At 47.6% G+C, this 24,537-nt stretch overlaps 1 protein-coding gene across 1 annotated transcript; it reads left to right on the forward strand.

The window, feature by feature from the left end:
- Positions 1 to 828: 828 nt before the first annotated feature.
- BAG3 (BAG cochaperone 3) lies at positions 829 to 20,461 on the forward strand. Its single transcript, XM_069863762.1, has 4 exons — positions 829 to 1,098; positions 14,062 to 14,418; positions 16,933 to 17,313; positions 19,148 to 20,461. Exons 1-4 carry the CDS (start codon positions 928 to 930, stop codon positions 19,916 to 19,918), a joined length of 1,680 nt encoding a protein of 559 aa, XP_069719863.1. The 5' UTR covers positions 829 to 927; the 3' UTR covers positions 19,919 to 20,461.
- Positions 20,462 to 24,537: the final 4,076 nt, after the last annotated feature.

The following is a 24,537-nucleotide window of genomic DNA, read 5'->3' on the forward strand; positions in this document are numbered from 1 at the left end:
GAATCTGAAGAATGGCGCCTGCCCTCACCCTCTTTGGGAAGAAACTTTATTTTTGTTCTTCGTCTATTTTCACCTCACCTTATCGGACAAGAGCCAAGGAGCTTTTGAGGAGGAGCTTTGTGATTTGCTCACTGCTCGGGGCAGCGGGAAGAAGTTAAGGGGCAATCTCGTCCCCACCAAATGATGCTGTGAGGGCTGGGAATTCTCCAAGGACACCCACACTGCAGGGTGCTGAGCTGCAGCAGGGACTGGCCAGAGCAGGAAAGCAGCTCTGCATGGAATATTTACTGCTCCAGAGCCTGCGCTGAGCGCTGTCTTGGTGGAAAGGGAACCAGTGCAAAGGGAACTGGTGCCGCTGTCCTGGTGCAAATGGAACCAGTACAAGAGGAACCGGTGCCACTGCCCCGGTGCCAAGGGAATCGGTGAAAGGGGAACCGGCGCTGCTGCCCTAGTGCAAGTCGAAGGGGTGCAAAGGGAAGCAGAGCTGCTGCCCTCGTGCAAAGGAACCGGTGCAAGGGGAACCGGTGCCGCTGCCCCAACGCAAGGCGAACTGGTGCAAAGGGAACCAGAGCTGCTGTCCCGCTGCAGAGGGAGCCGGTGCAAACGGAGCCGGCGCCGCCGGCAGGAGCCGCGGCCGGTAACCCGAGGGCTGGCTGGAGACAGCCAGAAGTTTCCAGCCGCCCAGCTCCTCCGCCTCCCTCCTGCCCCGGGTCCCTCCCCCCGTCCCTCCTCCTCCACCTCCTCCTCCTGCGTTTCCAGACACTTCCAGCCCGGTTCCTCCGCCCCCCGGCCCCGCGGTCGGATAAAGTGGCCGGAGCGGCGCCCCCGCCCGGCACTTGGTGCGGGATCGGAGCCGGGAGAGCCGGGGTCGGAGAGGGAAGAGCGGGGATCGGAGCCCTCGGCACCGCGGATCGGGAGCAGCGCACCATGAGCGCCGCCGCGCAGCCCCCGCCGCCCCCGCCCGTGGACGGCAGCGCCGAGCCGCTGCCCCCGGGCTGGGAGATCAAAATGGACCCTCAGACCGGCTGGCCCTTCTTCGTGGATCACAACAGCCGCACCACCACGTGGAGCGACCCGCGGGTGCGGGCGGCGGCGCAGGTACCGCGGGGATGCTCCGTGCCCGGGGTCCGGGATGCGGAGGGGACAAGGGGGACGAGGAGGGGGACCCCAGGCGCTCCGCATGGCGATGCTGTGAGGGCAGGCGCTGCCTTTTGTCCCTGACGCATTTCCAAGCCCTTTTTTGTGCATTGGATCATTTGATACCGCGGGCTCACGGTGTTTATTTAAAGTTGGGGGTGGGGGGGAAAGTTTTCAGTAGAGCTTGTAGCCATAGGATAACGGGCAATGGTCTTAAACGATAAGAGAAAAGGCTTAGACCGAGTATTAGGGAGAATTTTTTCTTGCTGAGGGGGGTGAAACACTGGCCCCGGCTGCCCAGAGAGGTGGGAGATGCCCCATCCCGGGAGACATTCAAAGCTGGGTTGGATGGGGCTCCGGGCAGCCTGGTGGAGGTGAAGGGGTCCCTGCAGGGGCTGGGGCTGGATGGGCTTGGAGGTCCCTTCCAACCCAACCCATTCCATGATTCCACCCGGCCCGCCTGGCGAGACACAAAATCTGATTTATTTTCCTGTCCCCACAGCAAATGCCCTTAGGAAAATCAGAAACCGACCCAGCCTGTGCCTTGTCAGGGTGTTTCCTTCTTGTTCCATAAAATGGTTTGGGTCAGAAGGGACGTCAAAGCCCATCCAGTCCCACCCCTGCCATGGGCAGGGACACCTCCCACTGGATCAGGGGCTCCAAGCCCCATCCAACCTGGCCTTGAACACCTCCAGGGATGGGGCAGCCACCACTGCTCTGGGCAACCTGGCCCAGGGCCTCCCCACCCTCACAGGAAAACACTTCTTCACAAGATCTCATTTCAGTCTCTTCTCTTCCAGCTTAAAACCATTCCCCCTCATCCTCTCACTGCGCTCCCTGATCCAGAGCGCCTCCCCAGCTTTCCTGGAGCCCCTCTCGGCACTGGAAGCTGCTCTAAGGTCTCCCCAGAGCCTTCTCTTCTCCAGGCTGAACAATCCCAACTCTCTCAGCCTTTTCTTTTCTCCCTGCTCACAAACCCTCAGTCGCTCCCTGCTCTGCGTTTGTTCCTCAGCGCGCTGGGAAAAGCCGTATCCCACTCCAAATATGTCCATGGAAGGCGAGGCGAGAGCGCTGCTGTCAGGGCCCTCAGGAGTGGCTTTTTTTTTGGGTCAGATTCCCTCGGTTTGAGGCAATGCAGCCCCTTTGGAAATACCCCCCGCCTTGGGAAGGTGTTCCCCTGGGAATGCCGCCCCTGAGGAGGGCAGCCCTCTGGTATTTTCGCAGTGCAGTGGCTCTAGGCAGAAAGTGCTGGAAACTTGACCTGAAGCAGGAGTTGCCTGGTGGGAAAAGGATTTCCCGGGGGGTTTCATGTGCTTCTCTGCCAGCTCAGGTCAGGTTTGGCCACCCGGTATGCCCAGCTGGCTGGGGGCTCCGCCACGGTCCCAGGGGAGGCCAAAGTGGTGGGCGCGGGGCTGGGACCCCCGAACCGTTTCCAGTTGCGTGCCCAACACCGCAGCAGTCAGAACATCCTGCTTCCTTCTACATCCACCCTTGGCAGACCTGCTGCAGCTTCTCCTCGGTGGCCTGCAATGCTCCTGCTTGAGGAAAAGCAGCTAGGAAGCTGCTTGGTGGAAAAGGACCTGGGGTGCTGGTCGGTAGCAGCTGAACATGAGCCAGCAGTGGCTCAGGTGGGCAAGAAGGTCACCAGCTTCCTGGCTTGGATCAGCCATGGGGTGGCCAGCAGGAGCAGGGGAGGGATTGTCCCCCTGGTGAGGCTGCACCTCGAATCCTGGGTTAAGTTTTGGGCCCCTCACTCCAAGAAGAACATTGAGAGGCTGGAGAACAAGGGTTATGAGGTGCAGCCAAGGGACCTGGGGATTTTAGCCTAGAGGAAAGGAGGCTGAGGGGAGACCTTATTTATCACTGTCTGTAACTACTGGAAAGGAGGTTGCAGTGAGGTGGGTGCTGGTGTCTTCTCTGGAGTAGGGAGGAAATGACCTCAAGTTGCACAAGGGGAGGCTTGGATTAGATATCGGGCACTGGCAGAGGCTGCCCAGGGAGGTGGTGGAGTCACCATCCCTGGAGGGGTTTAAAAGACAGGCAGATGAGGTGCTCAGTGATCTGGTTTAGTAATGGGCAGGTACGATTGGCCTCGATGATCTCAAAAGGTCTTTTGCAACCAAACAATTCGATGATTTTCCCACAAATGTGAGGGGCAAAGCTCTCAGTCACTGTTATTATTTTAAGAACTTGATGTATCCTAAAATAGCGCTTGCCTGCTCTGAGCACAGCCCGAGGCCGATGCTCGGTGTTGGAAAGAAAGGGAAGGGCCACTAACTGCAGCCACGTCCAGGAACCTGCTGGAGTGCTGTAATGAGTCATAGGTGACCAAACGCACCCTTTCCCTGCCTTTCAACCTTCTGAGGGCTCGTTCAGTTGATTTATAAATAAACACACAATGCAAAGAGGTCTGAGAAGGCTGTAATTTGATAATGTGGATATTGGGACTGGCGTAGGAAAGAGTGCTTTAACTGTTTCGGTTTTTTTTGGAGCCACCATCATCCTGGTGTAAGGAGGGACCTGATAACACTGGCTGTGAGGGCAATTAAAATAATAAATAGTTTCGGTTTTAAAACAGACTTGAGAAAAGTGAGCTGTTTACTCAAAGGCTTTTGTTACGGAAACACCGCTTTTAAGCAACTTATTCAGTGGAAAAGTCACGTTTAAGCTGCTTTTGGTAATCATGTGAAGTACCAGCGTGGATGCACTTTGCTTGAGTAGAAAGGTGCCCAAATCAAAACAGATTTTACTCCTACACAGTGTGAAATCCATGGTAATGAAAGGTGCCTCCTCTTCTGCCAGCTTGCAGAGGTTATTGAAGAGAGAAAAACTTGCACTGGCTGTTGGACAGCTTTTGTGGGACAGGCTTTTTCTGAACAGGAGAACCAGTTGGTGGGCACTGAAAGCAGGAATGTGTGCACACTTTGGGATCGTTCATTGAGGAATGCTTCTAGAGATGATGATGGAAAATGGTTGATTTTTAGGAGTTCCTGTCTAATGCTCTTCAAAGAGAAACCCCTCCAGTGTGTGGTGGCAGAAGTTGTGTCAAACCGGTCTGATGCAGCCACGTGTCAGAGCCGTGAGTTAGGAATATCTGCGGGAATTCATGGGCAGCTTCTGAAATGGTTGGTTTGTTAAATAGCAGGGGATTTCCTCAGGCTGGGAACTGTTTAAAATCTCAGAACCAGGCTCAAGGAAAGTATTTCTCCTCCCGAATAATAATTTCTTAGCCAGACAATGCCAAAGAAGACACATAAGTCACTGACATGGGATTTCAAATCCAGCAGTGATTTTTGAAGGTGTTAGACTGTTTTTTAAAGGGGTAGGAAGGGCAAAATCACAGATGCAGGCAGAAGGAGAGACTAAATGTGAGCCGCTTTCTGATTTCTCTCACTCTCTACCTCAGATGAGAACTTGGGGGTTTTAGAAGTGATCTGAGAACTGCGGAAGCTGACTGCATGTGTCAGACTTCATACACCTTTCCAAGGCTGATTACACAGAGATCAAACTTGCGCTGACTTTGCTTTCATGGAAATCAGCCAGCGAGACTAGAAGTCTTTAAAATCACTTTTATGATGGTCCTTAAATAACCCTTATGCTCACATCTATCAGTATTCTCTCTGAACATTTGTTCACTTCTGGAGAGACCTGAGAAATGAAATGAGGTGTTACAGTCATAGAATGGTTTGGGTTGGAAGGGACCTTAAAGATCGTCTGATTCCATACCCCCTGCCATGGCAGGGACACCTCCCACTGCATCAGGTTGCTCCAAGCCCCATCCAGCCTGGCCTTGAACCCTTCCAGGAAGCCACCATTTCCCTGGACAACCTGTGTTTCTCTGTAAGTGCTCAGTGAATGGAGCACAGGTCTAACACTGAGCTTTTCCAGCTAAAGAACACACTGCATTAACGATGAAGTTCTCTTTTCCCAAATGGTTGCCACTTGCTCCAGGCTTAACATCAGTGCAACCATGCTGACTGCAGTAAACTGTACCAGATATAGGATCAAGTAAAATGCAGAGTGGCTCTTCTAAAGTTTTAACCCATGACAGACATTTTAAACCAACAGAGCCAGACCTAAGTTTGCATTTAACTATGTTTTTAGATGCATTCATCAATCGTGGTGGCTCTCTCATGTTCTCATTCCATCTGACCTTTTTTTACCCACCTGAAGGATGGATGTTCTTCCTCTGCACGTGTAGCTCTGTTCCTGAGATAAAATCATTGCAGGATAATGCTGGAACAGGGAGATCTTCCTGAGAAAGAACAGAAAATCACTTAATGTACTCCCCTGACAAATAAGCCATGACTTTGCAAATGTAACAAAACCTCTTAGTGGGCAAATGGACTTCCTTCCAACTGCTTAATTATTTAATGGGAAGGCATTCAAAGAATAAGTTACAATCAATATTGTGAAGCACGTAACTGAAATCTTGTACTAAAAATGTGTTTGCTAGCAACGTCCCTCTTCTTCCTGTTTTTTTGGTAGAATTACGGATTTCCTTTCCTTCTCTTTTGTATTTTCTGTGTAACTCATGCCATCACAGCTCAGCATACTTTCTGCAAGATTGTCTTATAAATTGTTTACTTGGTATTCCCCAAAGTGTTGATAAAAATAGATGTTTAAAGAAGAAGACAACGACAGGGCTTGTATTGATGCCCCTTCCATGTGTTGTTTCCACATGCAGAAAACCCAGTGGGAAATACTGCATCTAAAAATAGACCAAGGGAATCGACTGCGCTGAGCTTCACTGGACTGATACTGCGGTGATCGATAGCTCACTAATGCCTTAGGGTTGAGATAAAAGCTCTACCAGCCAGCCACAGAGTCTGGGAGTGGTCAGAAAAGTGATAAATAGATCACTTATTGGTTGCCATGATGACTGTCCAGACCCAAAGGAAGACGGTGCCGTCTTACCCTCTTACCAGTGGCTTCGCTGGTGTTTAGGAAGCAACCGAGTACGCTTACGTTTCCATCCTCACCCTTCGTGGCTGTTGCATCCGTTCTCTCTGCTTCCCGAAATAAGTCTTAAGTCACTCAATTCCCATCTCTTTAGCAGTGAACTTATTTTTGAGCGCTGACTTCTTACGCTCAAGTCAACTGAAAAATGCTTGGTAGACCAAATTAGAAATCAAATTGGAAGTTCAATCCAGCCTCCCCGCATCTCTGGTTTTTATGTTCCTTATGGTGATATGTGTTCTGTTGCAGGTTAATAAATGAGTTACTGGATTAAAAGGGTGCTTTATATACAATGTAGGAGCTGCAAAATCATCAGTAGAGGATTTTTGGAGTGTTGCGTGCTGGCTTTGTCCAAGTTCCCTGAAGCTGCTTCGCGTAGTTTTTCAAAGCGCCCCCTTGACAGATTGTGGTCAGCAGGGAGTTAATTTATGGAGAGAGCAATTAATCAGAAAACAAGGGGTGGATCAAATCAGGAATAAGCAAAGGAACATGAAGAAATGATGCTGGCAGTGATGCTGCAGTGTCTGGGCAGTGATGTGAGAGGAGAAGCAAGGCTGGTCTTGCATGGCTGTGTAACTCCTAACATAGCGACCTCTTATCTGAAGGAGAGAAGAGGAGTTCCTGTGCCAGGTGGCAGTGTTCCTACCTAGGGATCATATTTAACTCTTATACCCTGTACTCAGGCAAAGCTATTCCATAACCACGTGGCAGAAACAGAGTTGTTTGCACTTGAACCATGGTAAGGCACATAAGGATCCAGTATGCTCTGGGGTACACAGACAGTATCGCTCTGCGTGAGCACCGCCTCCACCCTTGTCTGTGGCGCATCTGCCCTCTCTTCATGCCAAGTTAAATGTAGATATAAAATAGAAGAAATGGCTTGTTCACACCAATCACAGTGCTTAATTATAGCTGAAAAATGCTGTATCTGTCTTTCAGAAGCTGTTGGTTTGGTTCTTTTTCTTTCCTCCTTGGTTTTACAGGCAGGAAAACGAGACACACGGTGTGGAAGCGACCTGGCTAACATTGCCCAGTGGGTTGGGTGGCACAAGAGTGTGTTTTTATGGCTGATGGCAAAGCCGTTTTACTCCTAAATAGGGTGCAGTAGGGTGAGTGATCTTACACAGTTGGAAAATTGCTAGTGAAGGAAGTGCAGTCAGAAAGGTAGGTGAAAATGTTGCCTCCTTGCTGTGAAACCCACAGTTTACTCAGGAGGTGTTGGCTGCTCATTCTCCATGTTTATGGAGCACGTTTTGCTAGTTCTTGAGGTTTGTACTTTATTCTGTGTTTCAAATGCCTAGCTCACAGCTCCTAGCAGGGAAGCAACAGGCTGACCCCTTGCTGCTTGGGTAACTGAACAGGAATAACTGAATCAAGTCTTTGTTCTCACCATCCTTGGCAAAGATACTGCTGTTAGTGCTCTGAAGGGCTTCTCTCTAACCCTGCCCATTAAAGCTGGCAGGGTGGATGGTGATGCTGGCTCTGCCCTTGGTAGCAGCCCTTGCTTCTTTCTCCAAACTTGTTCTGTTCAGCCCAGCTTCCACTGGGCATGAAAAGCAAGCATCATCATGTCTGCACCAGGGCATTTTAGCCTAAGAATCATCTTAGTGATAAAAAAGAACAGTTCTAGTTCATGAAACAAGATGAATCTGCAAGAGAGCCAGTGTGTTTGCTCCAGTAAGGCTCTCTGTGCTGGAAGCTTATGGGTTGTTCAGCCAGGAGAAGAGAAGGCTGCCATGTGAATTATAGCGTATTTCCAGTACCTGAAGGGGCTACAAGAAAGCTGGTGAGGGACTGTTCACAAAGGCTTGTAGTGATAGGACTGGGGGCAATGGGTATAGACTGGCGAGGGGCAGATTTAGGCTAGGCATGAGGAGGAATTTCTTCACGATGAGGGTGGGGAGGCCCTGGCTCCGGTTGTCCAGAGAAGCTGTGGCTGCCCCATCCCTGGAGGTGTTCAAGGCCAGGTTGGATGGGCCTTAGGCAGCCTGATCCAGTGGGAGGTGTTCCTGCCCATGCCAGGGGTTAGAACTGGATGGGCTTTAAGGTCCCTTCCAACCCAAACTATTCTATGATTCTATGATGAGCTTTCTCCTTAAGGTTTAAGTAGTGCTTCTTTATAATTTTGAATGACATCATCGTGCTCCATCAGCCAGAGCATTCGTTAGTGTCATCCTTGTGTAACTCAGCATGGCAATTACAAGAGAGAACAAATGGCCTATTTGCCTGCACATGTGTGAGTGAGGAAATAAACCTCAGCATCCAACAAACAGAACATCAAAAGCAGCTTGGCATTTAAATGGGTTGCATGATGTGACCGACTCGAAGCTCTACTGAGACAGCTCATGCGATGAAGCTTATTCATGGTGTACTTCAGTCATTTGCTAATGATATCTTGCTCAGACGCCTATGTGCTCAGTGTGTATATTTAAGTGCAAATAGTGAGTAAAAGAGCGAGCATGTGAAGATCTTTAGTGGCTGAAGCCTGGCAGTGGGAAGTGAGGGATCAGCGCTGGAAGTAAATCCCTTCTTCACCTTCCCACTTGTAGAGGTCTCTGGGAAGTGTTAATGAAATGTACTTTATGGTGGTGTTCTACCATTGATGGGCTTGCGCACAAAGCACTGTTCAACTGTAGAAATACTTGGATGTTCTGGTCTCTATGGTCAGTTGTTCGATTTATCTGGTTAGTGTTAACAGGGGAGAGAAAAAGTCTGGCCACAAGTGAAATACAAGCAGGTATGGAATCATACCTGCTTGGTTCTGTGACATAAAGTGGTATTTTATTTTAATGCATAGAATTGGCACCTTGTTGTTAGATTTCCATATTAGCTGCTACTGGCTTTTTTTTTTGTTATTCATGGCAATTTCTGGTACTAAATAAGTTTGAGCATGTGTGCCAACTTAGCTGTGTTCCAATCACACAGTTTAGTTATACTGTTGTATTCTATTGTGAAAGAACAGGACCATACTACTCCCTTCTTTCTAAATAGATAAGATTCAGGTTTAAAAGCCTTCTCTCAAGTCGGATTTTGCCAGGTGCTGGCATTTTGTCTGTCGTTTGAGCAACTACAGTTATTTTATTTGTCTGGTACTCTGTATAGCAGCAGCTGAGAAGGTCAGAGCCATATGGAAGTCAGCAGCCCTTCTGTTTGCAGAGATAAAGAGATATTCCATGTCTTGGTAATGTTAGTAAAAATGTGTGTTTCTTTGCTAGATAATAATTACTAAACAACTACAAGTTAAATATTTACATTGCTGCTGCCTGTGTGGCACATAAATGCTTCAGAGAACTGAATTTACTGTGAATAATAGCAAGTATCGATCAAGAAAAATGAGAGAGTGTGGTGGCAGCAGAACTTGCTTTTCAACTTCTTTTTTCCATAGACCATTTTAGTATACGAGGAATGAGAAGTGCACTATGCCAGCAGTCTCAAAGGGAGATTCCAAGTTCCATACAACTATTGGAGTAACTTAGTGTTCGTAGAGGATATATTGGGGACTCTCATTCCATGGGTGCAGCCATCTGGATGGCTCTAGTCGCAGTTTGGTAGCATCAGCAGTGGCTGAGTTTGCAGGTTTTGATGTTTCGGTCTGGAATAACATTTGAACAGTCGCTGGGGCACATCAAGACTTACTCCGTTATCCCTCCTGGATGGATAGCACAGCTGGACCGGGAGTTTGGTTGTGAAGTTACATTTTCCTCTTGCTGTTATTTCTTTCATGCCGATGGCACAGAGTCAGAACTCACTTAAATCTGAGCGAGTCTGAGGATTTTAACATCACTCCTGCCTGTGCCCTTCCCATGGGAAGCCAAGAGTAGGATGTGGGGGGGATGAAGTGTTTTTTTCCAGTTGCACAACTGCGTGCTGGCTGCACCTTTATTTATCCTGGTGATGGCCTCACAACAGAAACACATGTCCTTGTCCCGAGAGGTGGGAGTGCTGCCATTCTTCCTCAGCTCTCTTGTCCAGAACACTGCAGCTTTTCTGTTTCTCATTTGACTGGCAATGAGGACTCTGCTGCACTTGCTGGGCACCTCCTGAAAGGGTGGATGGGGTCTGAGTTCCCGGTGGTGTTTCAGGGTACCTGCCATGGAGGACAAGACTGGTCAAAATTTGAGCTGCTTGAGGGGTTTTATTGCATTTTTGCGCTCTTTCTTTATTGGGACTCTGTCTCTTAAATATATAATCAGTGTGCGGTCACAGCCAGGATTCCTGTAGTGACAATTGCCAGTCCTGTGACCTATGGGTAGGTCCATCAATACTCTGTTGCTTATAGTTAGTGTCACAGCCCAAGAACTTTTTCTTTCCTTGGATGAGGGCAGGAAGTCCAAGTTGGGTTCCTGCTTTTTATACTTAAACTGGGAAGGATGATGGGATAAGGCTTGGTCCTGTCTTTCTGCAGATTGGTGTTAGATGTGAGCGTTGGGCTTTTTCAGGTGATGTGTTTGCTCGTACAACAAGCAGGCACTGTTTGTGAAAACCAAACAATGGACATTTTTCCTCTCCTGACTGGCTCTCCTGTGAAACAGGAATTAAAGCATTTGGAGAGAATCCATGAATCTCTTCTCCATAGTGTTAGGACAAGAGTTTTCCAGAGCTGGATTCTGTTCTTCCCCCTTGCTGTAGTGTCCAGACACACCTGAGCTTCTCCTGATGCCTTCCAGAACCTGTTTGGCCAGGCTGGGAATAGCAGGCTCCCTGGCACAAGTGAAAGAACTGCTTTGACTGAAAACTGGACTGTGGGGATGCCAGGATCCATGTACGCTCACTGTTGTGCTGGATCCTCATTAAGTATGAGCCTGAATTGCTTGTAGCCGTATACCTGAGCCCAGGGCCTCTGCAGTCTTCAGTGCTGGTGCAGGGGTGTCATTCCTCAGTGCAGGGTGTTTCAGAGTGGAGAACTGTGCATAGAAGCATAGAATCACAGAAAGGTTTGGGTTGGAAAGAACCTCAAAATCCTTCCAGTTCCAGCCCCCTGCCGTGGGCACGGACACCTCCCACTGGATCAGGGGCTCCAAGCCCCATCCAACCTGGCCTTGAACACCTCCAGGGATGGGGCAGCCACCACTGCTCTGGGCAACCTGGCCCAGGGCCTCCCCACGCTTACAGGAAAACATTTCTGACGAAGATCTCGTCTCACTCTCCCCTCTTTCAGCTGAAAACTGTTCCCCTTGTCCTATTCCTGTACTTCTGTATCAAGAGCCTCTCCCCAGCACGTTCATGGACATCTGAAGCAGTGTGGAGAGCAGGAACAGGAAGGAACAAGGAATGTTGAGGCTGTGGTGATACAACCTGGATAACAGAAGCCACCATTTCTGGAGTTAAATATTAATTCATTGTAGAAGAGGACAGTGTATATCAGGCAGAGCACTTGGGATTGACAGCACCTTTCCTAAATCTGATCTCACCACCTCAGAGCTACTGAAGGTGGATAAAAGAGGAGCCACTGCCTTTGTTCCTTCACTGAGGACTGCTCCAACGTGACTGCACTGTTGGGACACACACACAGGTCCTCTAGGGTTGGTAGACCTGACTACAGGGAAAAAAAAAGCCTGGAGCAAAGGACCAACTTGAAATGCTTTCATAGAAGCAGCACAGGTTTTCTGAAGCTGTAAGAAGAAAGGGCAAGTTATGACAGTAGGGTTCATGCTGTGGCTCTTAAGGAAGGGCCAGGGGTCCCATTATAAAATAGTGTTAAACTTACCAAAAGTTTTGCTTCAGATAGAAATGGAATTAGTTGAAAAACAGCCAACCTGACTTTTCTTGGGTTTTGGGCTGCTGCTTTTGTTTCTCACTGGGGCTTAAGTTACAGAGGCAGATTTCTTAGGTTGCTGAGATGGTTCAAAACAAGGACAGCAGCCTCAAGGGTCTGAAAATGAGGATAAAGGAGGGGAAATGCATGGTCAGGCTTCTGGGAGGGGTTCATAGAGAGGAGGGGAGCAGAACACTGTCTGTGATCAAGCCTCGACAAAGGTTTATCGTTGTGGATTACTGGAGAAGACTGAAGGGCTTCTCCCAAAGCGGAGCAGTTCAAAACTTTGCAGACCCCTGAAATGCCAGGAGAGAGGAGCTGGAGAATAGTCCTTTAGGGCAAGTTTGTTGTGCACCCAGGTGGAGTGGAGCACCTGTGGCTGAGAGCCTTCTCATGTCAGGGCATCTGTCGGTGCTGCTGGCCCACCCAGCTCCCAAGCCCTTCCCAGCACCGATCCTCAACAAGTCTGGAAGTGAATGCATCTCCTTTTTATAGCCGTGGAGCCGTGCCTGTAGGTGGGGTGGCTGGCTGCGGACTCTCGGGTTACCCCCGCAGCCCACCGCCTGCTCCCTGCGTCAGGGATTCTGCAAAGCAGCTGGTGTGGAATGTGTGAAGTCAGGTGTGGAGCGGCAAGGTGCTTTTTCTGACTGGCAAACCATCAGTTCCCCTCAGCTCCACTCTCCCAGCAGACATTTGACTCTGACACAGCCTCACATTGTTGCCTGCTGAGCGTATCTCACCTTTTATTTTCTGGCAAATGCAGTTTGCTGGCATAATGGCATGGCCCTGAGGATCCCAGGAGCGGTGGTTGCCGGAACTGCTGTGTATTCAGGGTTGCTAGAAGGTGAAGTGGCAGCGGTGTTGGTGCTGGGGGTCCTCGGGCCCCTGGCAGCCTGCCTAGTGGCAGAGGAATGTGGTTTCCCGAACGTGGTTTCCCGGCAGGGTGCATTGAAAATGACTCATCTGTCGGCGGTGGATCCTGGTGCAGACCTTGGCATGAGATCATCCTTGCTCTGCAACTGGAAAAGCCAACTCCAAATTGCTTCTCCGTGCGAACTTTCTAGGCCTGGCTCTCCTCTCTGCTTCTCTCAGAACCTTTCCATTGTACAATTGTTTTTTTTTTTTAATGAGTAAAAGGAAATGCAACACCAAGGGCTCTGGCTTTGAACTTGTTTCTTTCAGTGCTTGCTGTCTTTATTTTATTAGCTTCCCTAAACAACAGCCTTTATTCTCACAGTTTCCTTGCTTACAGGAATTCTCAGAAACCCTTTTTAAGGGGATACTGCACTGTGAGAAGAACAGTCTGGTTGGTAAAACAGTTAATGAATTAGTGTATGAATGTGTACAGAGGTGACATGAAATATTTTTGCAGCTTAAACACCTCTTTAAAAATAGGGTTTCCACCATGTGTCCCCTTATTAAATTCTCCTCTTACTGAATAATGACATTACCCTCTGAATGACAGAGGTGCTTGTTATATGATCTGACTTAGAGATACATCTGGAACTTGGCTCTCGCGGGGCCTCAAAATAGAATGACTGGTGCAGGAAGAACTTACTAGAGGACTTGGGAGGGCTCTGGGTGCAAACTGCTTCCACCCTTGCCAGAGCTTTGACATTGTCCAGGGAGCGTATTCAGACAAGGCAGGGATTTATTTTGCCTTGCTTTTCAGTGTTTTCCTCTTCTTTGCACTATTCTGTCTTCCTCTCCTCTCAATATTAACGGAGACAGATCCTCTCCAAGCTGAAAGAGAATTTATTCTCCAGTATATTTCATCAGTAACTCTTCAGATTCCAGTGGGAAGAACAATCCAAATAAACATTGTGCTTCTGATGAGATAAGGCTTCCTCAAACCTATCTTCTCAGATGGGGTTGGTTCTGAGAGGTGCTAAGGAAATGCCTCCGGTCCCGTGGGTGCTTGTTTGAATTGGAAGAGCTCCATGTGAAGGGGTGGGCAGGTGGCTAAACACAAGCAATGCATGTGGAATAAGAAATCCTATTGCAATGAGGTATTTCGAAGTTGAGAAGTGAAGGTGAAAGCCACGTACATAAGCAAGCTGTTTAGCTGCTTCCCTTCTCTTGCCTGCTGTGAGCTGCCCTGCACGGACCCAAGGGGTCTGAACTTCTCCTGCACAAGCTGATGCTGCTTTTAGGACAGACCTCAAGGGCAGCTTTTTCTTACTGGGTGTATTGATGTTTTTAACTTGCAGGAAGGCCCGTCGTCAGCAAACGGTCCATCTCGCGATAGCCCCAAGCAGCAGCCAGCAAGAGAAGGAAACATGGGATACCCCAAGCTCCGGGCTGGCTATATCCCTATTCCTGTCATCCACGAGGGCATCGATGGGCGACGGCAGCACCCGTGCTTCTCCGCTCCGCAGCCCGGCGTGCAGCGATACAAGACAGAAGCTGTGCCCACCTCAATGCAGGCGCAGCCACCTCTGAGGGGGGCCTATGCTGGCCCTGAGTCCCCTCCAAGGGGACCAGCGGAGGCTTCCCAGGCGGATAAACAGTGTGGACAGACAACGGCAGCTGCTGCAGCCCCAGCGCCGGCCACGCATGGACCCGAGGTATCTCAACAGTGTTGCTGGGCTGTGTTCACATTGGTCTTTGCAGCGTTTATCACCTGAATGTCACATGGGCAGTTTGTCCATCAGAAAGCCAGAGTTCCCCCAGGACTGCATTTTCTCACTACTTAGAGAGTTAAAATGCAAAAGTACGCAGTCACAGCAGTGTAGATAAGTGAAGTTTTCCTGGCATTGCCTGCTTTCCTTCTGGAATGGTTCTGCATGTAAATGGCTCCTGCAGGAAGGGACGCTCGAGCTGTGTGGGTCTGGCAGGAGGGGAAGGTTGGTTTAAGGTTCATGCTGGATCCCCCACAAGCGGAGGGCACAGTCTTGTGGCTTCTGCACCATGAGTCAGAATCCGAAGTGAATAAAGTGGGAGAGAAAAATGAAGTGGCCATTTAGTCAATAACACAGGCTGCTTCAGTAGTGCTGCTGGAGTCTTGGCTTTCCAGTTTAATACTGGAGTTCATTAAGTGTGTAGATTGACACATGTACAGCTTTAAAAGGGAATTGTTAAGCACTTGTGTCATTCAGTGGCATGTGAAAATACTTCCAAACTATGAACTTCTAAAAACCGAAAGTCACCCTGCTTGCTCTGTACTCCAGGATTCTGGTTTGCCTGCTCTCTCTAGAGAATGAACAGAATTGGTATTCTCTTAATACATGGAAATACCAACCTCATTTTTATTCTAAGTCAGATGAGGAGGAAATTCAGCCTTCACTAATTTGAAAACACATCATCAGGTCTGTAATTCAGTGCTGGCTTTTACTCCAGAACCTGTCTGGAGTCTGAATAATGTAATTTAGATTCTGTTAGCAGGTTTCTGAGCTGTCTTGACTGGCAGCGCCCTGTCCATGCAGTACCAGGACAAGAGGCTCAGCTTCTCCTTTTCCCAGCACTGGACAGGTTTGTCTTGTATGCACAGTGGCTTCCAGAATGTGTCTGCTGTGCCTCTCACTGGAGTCCTCTGAGATAACTACTGAGGAACCCCGAATTTGCTGTCAAAAACTAGGCAGCGCAGTGTAGGTATCAGCTGCCTCGAGCCTGTGACCGTGCCTTTAAACTCCACGTCCCTGCGGCCACCAGTGGTGGCACTGATGGGTACCCTAATATAAACCGGCATTTATTTGTTCATTTAAGGCTGCTGTTTCCTGGGCAGTTCACCAGCACCAATAGAGAGGTCTTGTTCCCCTTGCTATAATCATGGCATCATGGAGTCATTAAGGTTGGAAAAGACCTCCAAGATCATCTGATCCAACTGTCAGCCCAACACCACTGTGCCTACCAAACCATGTCTCAAGTGCCACATCTACACGCTTTTTGAACCCCTCCAGGGATGGAGACTCCACCACTGCCTTGGGCAGCCTCTGCCAGGGCTTCACCGCTCTCTCTGTAAAGAAATTTGTCCAATTTAAGCCTCCCCTGTTGCAACTTAAGGCCATTTCCTCTCATCCTATTGCTTGTACTGGGGGAAGAGACCAACACTCATATCACCACAACCTCCTTTGAGAGCTGCAGAGTGCAGAGGTCTCCCCTCAGCCTCCTCCAGAATAAACAGCTCCAGCTCCCTGACCTGCTCCCAGAGCTCTTGTTCTCCGCACTCTTCCCCAGCAGCGTTCTTCTCTGGATGCGCTCCAGCCCCTCCATGTCCTCCTTCTCCTGCCTTGCCTGCCCTTCCCTTGTCTCCTGGCTGTGTTGTTCTGCCCTCTCTGCCAGCTCTAGTCTGACCTGACCGTTCACTGAGTCGTGCAACAAACCCACCAGGGAATCATTAGAGAGTGGAACTGGTCAGGGACCAGCCTGACAGGTGCTTGAACTGGTGCAGAGTTGGTGAGGGGATGGATCGGCATCACAGGAGGTGGGTGGGAGCTGTGAGCAAAGAAGCTGCCTTTCCCCAAACTCAGACCCACAGCCTGGAACACGCTGGGAGCTGGATTCTGTAGCCAGCCCAGTGCTCACCCTGCTGACAGCAGCTCTATTCTGGTGCAGCTCCGGCTGCTGCTGCCAAGAGGTTGAGGTGCTGGAAGGTCTTGGGAAGGAAAAGGGGGTATTAACTTGGCCTGCTGCCAAATTACTGATGTGCTTTAAAAAACCCCAACCCAATCATATCTGTTAGCGTGACCAGGATCAGAAGTCTGTGTGCCTCTGTTAAGGCTCTGTTTTTGTCTTCAGCCTATAATTTGTTTGCTTAACATCAGTTTGCCTCAAATTTAACAGGTTTGGACAGGACGGGCCATGCAAAAGCAGCAAACATTCTGACTGAGCACCCACTCCCTGCTCATTTGAGGGCCGGGAATGCTGTAGCTCAGGTTTCTACTTGTTATGATGTTCTCTCACGACTTCTGTGGTTTGTCTAGTGAGGCCCTTGGCCAAAAAAACAAGGAAGTGGATCCTTTGCATGCTGGAAACACGAGTTCAGTTTCTATGACTATCTCCTCCTTTGCTCCTTGGAAATTAAAAGTACTGGGATTGCAAAATCGGTTAGAACTTAATAATGGATTTTGTTTTCATGACAGCCTCAATCTCCTGGAGCTCCCGATTCTCCAACGGTTTCCTCTCAGACCCCTGGCAGACCCAACGCAGGAAGCCATCAGCTTCCTCGCGGTTATATTCCGATTCCCGTGATCCATGAAAATATCCAACGGCAACCACCGCAAGTCTACCACCAGGCACAGAAGACACACTACCCTGCCCAGCAGAGCGAGTACCAAGCCCACCAACCGGTGTTCCACAAAATTCAACCTGATGAGAGGGAGCCGAAGCCTGCGCGAGCGCAGTCTCCGTTCCGAGTGGCTCAGAGAGGTTCCTCAAGCCGCGAAAGCTCCCCAGCCAGAGTTACCACCCAAATACAGCCCCCAGCTCCCATCAGAGTGCAGACAGTTGTAGACAGACCCCAGGTATGTGGAATGGGGAAGGGAATGACCTGCTGAGCGTTTTGTCCCCTGTGGCCAGAGCTGAAAAGTCAGCTTGCACTGACAGGTACATGAAAGCATGGAAAGCCATCTCCATTTCTGGATTTAAACTAGGAGATGCTGAGATAATAAGAGCAGCACCACCTCTTCAGGACTGTGGAGCCTTTGGATTGCTGAGACATGATTTAGCAGACGATTTGACTTTCCTCTTGCTAGAACATAATTTGAGGTAATTAAACTGAGGTCACCGATATTGCATTATGTTTGCAAGAGGAAAAGCAGGTCTGCAGGCTTTGTGGCATCTGTGTAAATGCACCTTGCTGATGTCTCAGAGCCGTTTAGGATAGCATCAGGCGCACAGAGTCATTTTAGTTGTGAAGGAAGAGGATCAGCAAAATCCAGTCTTGGAGCTTTTTCTGCTTCCTACACGACGTGGCCTCTTGCTCATAGAACTTGTTGCTCATTGAATACTTTTTCCATGTTAAAAATCACGCTAAAAATTCCTGCAGTTAAATAATGTGAGTGTGTGGAAGGGGGTGTGCATGAAGACAAGTTTTGGTTTCCTCTCTGGAGAGATTTCACATGCAAAAATGACAGGAGCAGAATTGAGTCAATATATTTGAAAACCCATGTGCTAGGAGAAAAGTGAAGTCTTCAGATACAATGGCATATTCTAGATTAGTGCTTATAGTATTTTGTTTTTAGTATTTTTACAGGTGAGAATAAGCTCCCTAATTTTACATTCAGTCGTCAGTGCAGGCCATCACTTATTTGGTTTAAATATAACTGTAGGTATTTGAATTCAGCCATCTAATATCAGTGAAAGCTGGATCTTAGCACTTTTCCAAAACCACTCTGTATGTGCACAAATAAGTGAAGAGGGCGGCAATGGAAGGAAAGTTCAGTCCTCACTAATTCCATTTGTTAAGATTTTAAAATCTAATTTTCAAGAAATTCCTGATTTGATGACTGTTAGGTCTGTAGTGATCCCAGGGATTGTCTCTAATCATAGAATCACAGCATGGTTTGGGTTGGAAGAAACCCCAAAGCCCATCCAGTCCCAATGTCCAATCTAAATCTTCCTATTGCCAATTTAAAGCCGTTCCCCTTTGTTCTATGACTCTGTGCCCTTGTAAAAAGCCCCTCCCCAGCTTTCCTGGAGCACCTTTCAGTACTGGAAGCTGCTCTAAAGTCTCCCTGGAGCATTCTTTTCTCCAGGCTGAACAACCCCAACTCTCTCAGCCTGTCTGAGATCAGTACAGTGTAATAAGACTGACACGGTAACCTCTGTTTATAAATAGTCTAAGTATAAAATCGGTATAAGTACTGGCAGAAAAAAGGAATGCCCTGAAAACAGGAATACGATGAGAATATGATTAAAACTCAGCAAAGCAGTTGGCTTTTCAAGAAACAGCAGCTCTCAGTAACACTGAGGATGGAATTGTGACTGTGCTGCAGGCACCTGCAAAAATCTTACTGAAGTCAAGTGAGAGCTTTGCTCTGAAGTTCTATCTTATAAAATTGCTTTCAGGGGTTATTTTAGTGAGCACGGGCAGGGTTTGGTGAGTTGAAGTTTAACGTCTTTGAGTTGATTTGTGCTTGTAATCTGCAGTAGTTCGGAAACAACCGGACTCTTCAGCATGGTGCTTTTTTATTTTAAATCACTAATACTCAGCAATGCAGAGGGAAGATTGTCTAGGGTGTGTGAAAATAGCACTGCTTCGAGTACAGGCAATGGGGTGTTAGGTTGCTTGCTCTTTGGACAGAAATAAGGAACATTGTTCATTGTATCTCAACACAAACTTGCCTTGTTCACTAGGTTTCTCAGCAACCAGTCCCACCTCAAGAGCCACCAAGACCACCCCCACCACCTGAAATGAAACCAGAGAACAAGGCAGTCCCACCACCTGAAACTGAGGTGCCATCAACGTACATCCCGATTCAGGTCACCCACCAAGAGCTGGATCCTAAACTGCCACCCCAGAAACCTCCAGCCACAGCAGAGAAAGTCGATAAAAAGGTTCCTTGCCCAGCTAAGGTTGTTCCCCCGCAGGAGAGGCCTCCTTGTGAAGAAACGGCAGCACTGAAGACAACGGAAACGGGAGATCCTCCAAAGCATCCTGGTGTTTTGAAAGTGGAGGCAATTCTGGAGAAAGTGCAAATGCTTGAGCAGGCAGTCGACTCCTTTGAAGGCAAGAAAACTGACAAAAAGTACTTGATGATTGAAGAGTATTTGACCAAAGAGTTGCTAGCCCTAGACTCGGTGGACCCTGAGGGTCGTGCAGATGTGCGCCAGGCCAGGAGAGATGGTGTAAGGAAGGTCCAGAACATTTTGGAAAGACTTGAACAGAAAGCAGAAGATGTCCCTGAACCAGTTCAAGTTGATGGACTTGAGCCAAATTTGCCAGAGCCAAAGCCCCCACAGGAAATCATGGAGATTGAACCTGTGGTAGTCAAGAGCAAGGGAGATACTAGTAACAAAGATGCTAAAGAGGAAACCAAAATGGAACATCAGCCTGAAAATAAGGAAGAAGTGTTTACCAATCTGGCCACCACAACAAACACATCCAATAACCCAACTGAACCGTAGCCCAGTGCTGAAATCTCTCAGACTCTAACTGAACGTGTGTTTAAGTGAATTTTAAGTTGCATGCATTTCCAGAGCTCTTTTCAACGGTTTTTTAATCAACATAGCAGCTTGGGACACCGTAAACACTTTGTGGGGGAAGGAGGGAGTTAGAAAGAGAGTAATGCATTTATCCTTTATTCTTACACTATGTAAAAGCCGTGTTTCAAAAATAAACCCTGTACCTTAACCACTTTTAGATCAGCTGAGTGAAAAGAACCCCAAGCAAATGAACGACTTCAGGGCTAACATTGGCGTGTGTTGTTCAGGGTGCGTTCTTTCGCAGGTGATTTTTGTACAATCGGTGGCCTGCGTGGTCTGAACACCTGTCCTTCTGTACCCATAGCCACTCTTAATGGTTAATGTTTTTATTTTCATGTTCACAGTTGGGCACTTTAAGTAATGATGGATAAGAAACTGTGTGTAAGAAACTGTAGGGATATTTATATGTGTGCAGAACTTCGATGCTATATTTTAAGAGGGAAATAAAATAATACAGAAGCCTCATTTAGTCTTGTCATTTTATAAGCTGGCAACGTACAGGCAGTGATTGGTGCACTCTTCTACTTGGGCTTCCTTCAGTACGGCACTGCAGGTGAAGTCTGACTTTCTATCAAGTCCACAATGTGCCTTTCTGCATTCACTTGCATCCTTTTAATTTCATTGCTGTATCACACACATGGATTGAGGAAAGAGTTAGGCTTAACATCTCATTTTATTTATTCTTTTTTCCATCCTTGGCCCCGGGAGTTGCCAATTTAACAGATGTTTATGACATGAAGAAATCACTATCTGCTGCTGCTGTCTTGCAGAAGTTTACTTTCCAGCTTTTTATCTTGTTTTGCGAGTCATCAGCCTTTTGTTCTCAACTCCTCCTGAGCTTCCAGCCAAACACGTTCTTTTCACAGAGCCAGCTAAGAGGCTCTCCTGGCAGCAGTTTGAGCAATACTTGGGGGTCGGTCTAAGCTATTGACAACACACTTAAACAAGAGACTTAAAGCATCCTTCAGCTGCACCCGTGTAGTGTCAGACGAGCAGAGCTGAGTGCAAGGGAGGAAGGAGTTGTAACCAAACCCCAGAAGACATGTTTGACTTTTGCATTTGTAAAATGAACAGTTTTTATTTAACTGATAGCATGTTTGCAGCATTTGCTGCTCAAGGCAGTAGATTACTCATTGAATGCCATGACTAGATTGGAAATCAGGTTTAAACCCATCTGAAAACCTGGTTTTATGAGGCAGGTTGCGAGTGGTCAGCTAGAACTGTCAGTCTTCATTCTAAAATAACAATATAGCATGTAAATTGTAATGCAGTGAGTGTTTTGAAATAACAATGGACTGAACTGGCTGCTTAGTTGTAGGTAGCAGGTTGATGCCTCCTTTAGTTTCATTTTGGTAGTTAACACTGTGCAGGAACACACAACGTCTTGTACCATTTGGCTCCTCTAGGTTTTGGAGCAGCATTGCAGGCATTCCAGCAGAAGAGGTGTGAAAGTTCATCCGCCTGCATAATTCTTGCATGAACTCACTTCAGTGACACGTTCCTCCTGCAGGATTACATTTCAGCCAAGGACAGGCATTGCTGACATCATAGAATAAAAATACTTAAATCGAGGAAAATCGGCTGTGGGTTTTTACAACTAAGTTCTAGGCAAGGTCTGTGGAAAGTGTGATGTGCTTGCCTCTCTCTGGTTGCTCTAAGCAGCCCACTGAAGTAGTTCAGATCGAAAGCACTTCACTAGCTGAGATGGCAGTGGGGAAATTCAGATTACAGTCATAAAAACATGCCATTTACAGGGAGCTAAACAGGTGCTCTCCCTTTAAAGCATGTCATCCGCTGCTAATGGCGCCTGATTCATGTTGTACTGCTCAGTGGTGGTCAGAGGAGGTGGAGTCAAGTCTAATTACCACTGGTTTCTTATTTTTAAAGAAGCCAAGCTAGAGGTAGAGTTGCATCCTGCCAAGCTTTAAAAGTTGATTATTAAAGTTGGTGATACTGCTGCAGAGTTAGGTAGCAAGGTTTCATGATCTGCCGTAATAGGGAAAGTGCTTTTGGCTGCCCCGGAGCTGCCTCGCTGGAAGATGGGTACTCTGAGTCATGGTCTCTCTTTGTTTCCTCTGCTGCTTGAGAGAAAACTGCACCCAGTCCAGCGTGTATGCGCATAGCTCCACTTTCTGCGTATGGACTGGAAGGAGGGAGCAGAGGAGGAAGATAGAAAATCCTTCCCTTTCCCTGGCTGCTCTTGACCTGCTCTTTGCGGATCCTGCTTGCTTCCTTGGTTTGGTGCCAGTGGTGTGGGGAGCTGGCAGAGGAGAGGAAAAGATTCTTCATTACCTCACTTTGTGCAGTACGGCACTGCTGGTCTGCGGCTTCACCCTGGGTGAAACCTGGCTTTGAAACTCAGATAGTAGTCAGGGGTTTAGAACTAGTGATAAGAATGACATTGCATGGCATTGCTTTTCAAATACAACAAAAGGCAAATGTGCTGTGGAGCACAAGTTGTTCAGATATGCACACTGTCATTTTGAAAAGACCCTGAAGGTGTTCACTAAGAGAAGAACATAGATGCCTATTGCTCATTTTGAGTAAAAGTCAAGGATTTAATTTATCCAAGAAGCCAATATTCCCTAAGTCAGTGAAAGATACTGTTTCAACTCATTTAAAAGCCGCAAGAGGGACATTAAAAGCTTGTATGTGAAACGGCAGTAAAAACTTTGACTATTTTTTGATAGCACTATCTTGTCCATATAGTGATATTTTAAGTGCCAGGAGTGGCCTGTTCTCTATATTTAAACCATCGCAGCAGTGAGGCGTTGTGTTTCCTATAAATACAGCATTGTGACTATTTGCACCCAGCCAAATCCCACCGCACCCCGAGGAAAGGGCAGCAGACGGTTCTGTTGCCCCCGAGAGTACCACATTCCTCCTTCTCTCCAGCGGGAGGTACAAACCCTTTTCCTGGGATATGTTTTATTCATGTGAGCTCTGCTGTGTTTGCAGAGGAGTTGGGGAAGGGCAGGAGGACAAGCGAATCCCCCTAGAAGGCAGGAAAGCACTATGGCATGGTTTGTAGAGGCAGATAATTCCCTACGCTCCGGTAGCGATGTAAGCGAGCCTGGAACACCCATCAGTCGCAGGATCCTCCGTGCGGATAGCACAAGGCACTTTGTAAAATGAGCTGCTGAGGAGGACAAAGGAATCAGGTACGTTTAGCAGATTACAGTTTGCTAGATTTTTATTCTCCCTCCTGAGATGCACATGTATTGATCTTTTAAAATATGCAGGTAAGCAAATGACATCACTGCATCATGATTGAAATAAGACGCACACAAATATGAGGGTAAAACAGGCTCAGACTGAAGGCCACGTTACGGGCAGTAACTCCTGTGCTTTTGGTCCTGTAATGTCAGGTAATGACATGCAGGTGTCTTACAAAACTAAAATCTAAATCATCAGCTGTAAACATTTTTATGTGGGATCAATCTTTTTTTTTGTTAAAAAAGGTGGTAATGAAGGGAAGTGGTGGCTGCCCCAACCCTGGAGGTGCTCAAGGCCAGGTTGGATGGGGCTTGGAGCAACCTGATCCAGTGGGAGATGCCCCTGCCCATGGCAGGGGATGGAACTGGATGGGCTTTAAGGTCCCTTCCAGCCCAAACCATTCTATAAGTCTCTGGATATATAATAGTGTCATTAATGAAAAATGAACACTAATGAATATGAAAAATGAAATATTTTAGCAATAGATGCTATGATCTCATTGGCACTTCCACCTTCTATTTACGTGGGTAGGAATGTCTCACTGGTACTTGGGATAGCCAAATGAAGCACTCAGTTTAGACTACTTTTGTCTAAAAGCAAAGTATTTGCTTAAAGATAAATGGATGACAGTAAAATATGTTAGCCTTTTTGCACAAAGCGCCCTTTATACTGGATAATTTGGATTTCCTAGCTTTCCACAAACAGCACGTTGATGGTCTTGTGTACAGTATCAGCCTCCACTGCCCTGAACTGCCATGTGCATGTGAACTGCCTGTCCACTCTGTAATACTAGACACGAATGTGTTCGTGCGCCAACCACTGTAATCCAAAGCGAGAGCTATTTTAAGAAAAGCAAGAAGCTGGTTACAAAGCAGTGGGACGTACCAATTCACACACAGGTACCTTTCCAGAATTTAAAAATAGGCAACTTTAAGAAAGAGGGTAAAAATTAGAGGCTAGTTCAATCGTTGCCTACTAGAATTTTCCCTGCCCTCTCCAGAAGCTGGGAATTTTTACAAAAGGAAGGAACAGGTCTGTCCTTCAGGATCCATGTGTCCTTTTGGATCCAGTTTGCACCAGCAAACTGCAGGGTAAGCAGCAGTAGAGGATCGCATGTTAAATTTGAGATTATAAAGAAAGAAAAGTGCATTTGTCATGCATATTGCAGAAAGGAATTCCAAAGGGTACTGATCTGTAAAGACACAAGTCCTATTTCAGAATAAAACATGGAAAATGGAGCTCCTTGTCGCTGGTCCTTTACATTTGATATCCGTACAAGGACTGTGCACCATTCTCTGATGTTCCACTACAAATACAGAAATCAC

This window comes from Phaenicophaeus curvirostris, chromosome 9 (assembly GCF_032191515.1).
Source record: "Phaenicophaeus curvirostris isolate KB17595 chromosome 9, BPBGC_Pcur_1.0, whole genome shotgun sequence".
NCBI lineage: Eukaryota > Metazoa > Chordata > Aves > Cuculiformes > Cuculidae > Phaenicophaeus > Phaenicophaeus curvirostris.

Bases quoted from the DNA above. Each gene is read 5' to 3' on its own strand.
- BAG3 (XM_069863762.1), top strand. From the start codon at position 928: ATGAGCGCCGCCGCGCAGCCCCCGCCGCCCCCGCCCGTGGACGGCAGC. The intron at 1,099-14,061 runs GTACCGCGGGGA...TTTAACTTGCAG, and splicing joins GGGTGCGGGCGGCGGCGCAG to GAAGGCCCGTCGTCAGCAAA. The intron at 14,419-16,932 runs GTATCTCAACAG...TTTTCATGACAG, and splicing joins CGGCCACGCATGGACCCGAG to CCTCAATCTCCTGGAGCTCC.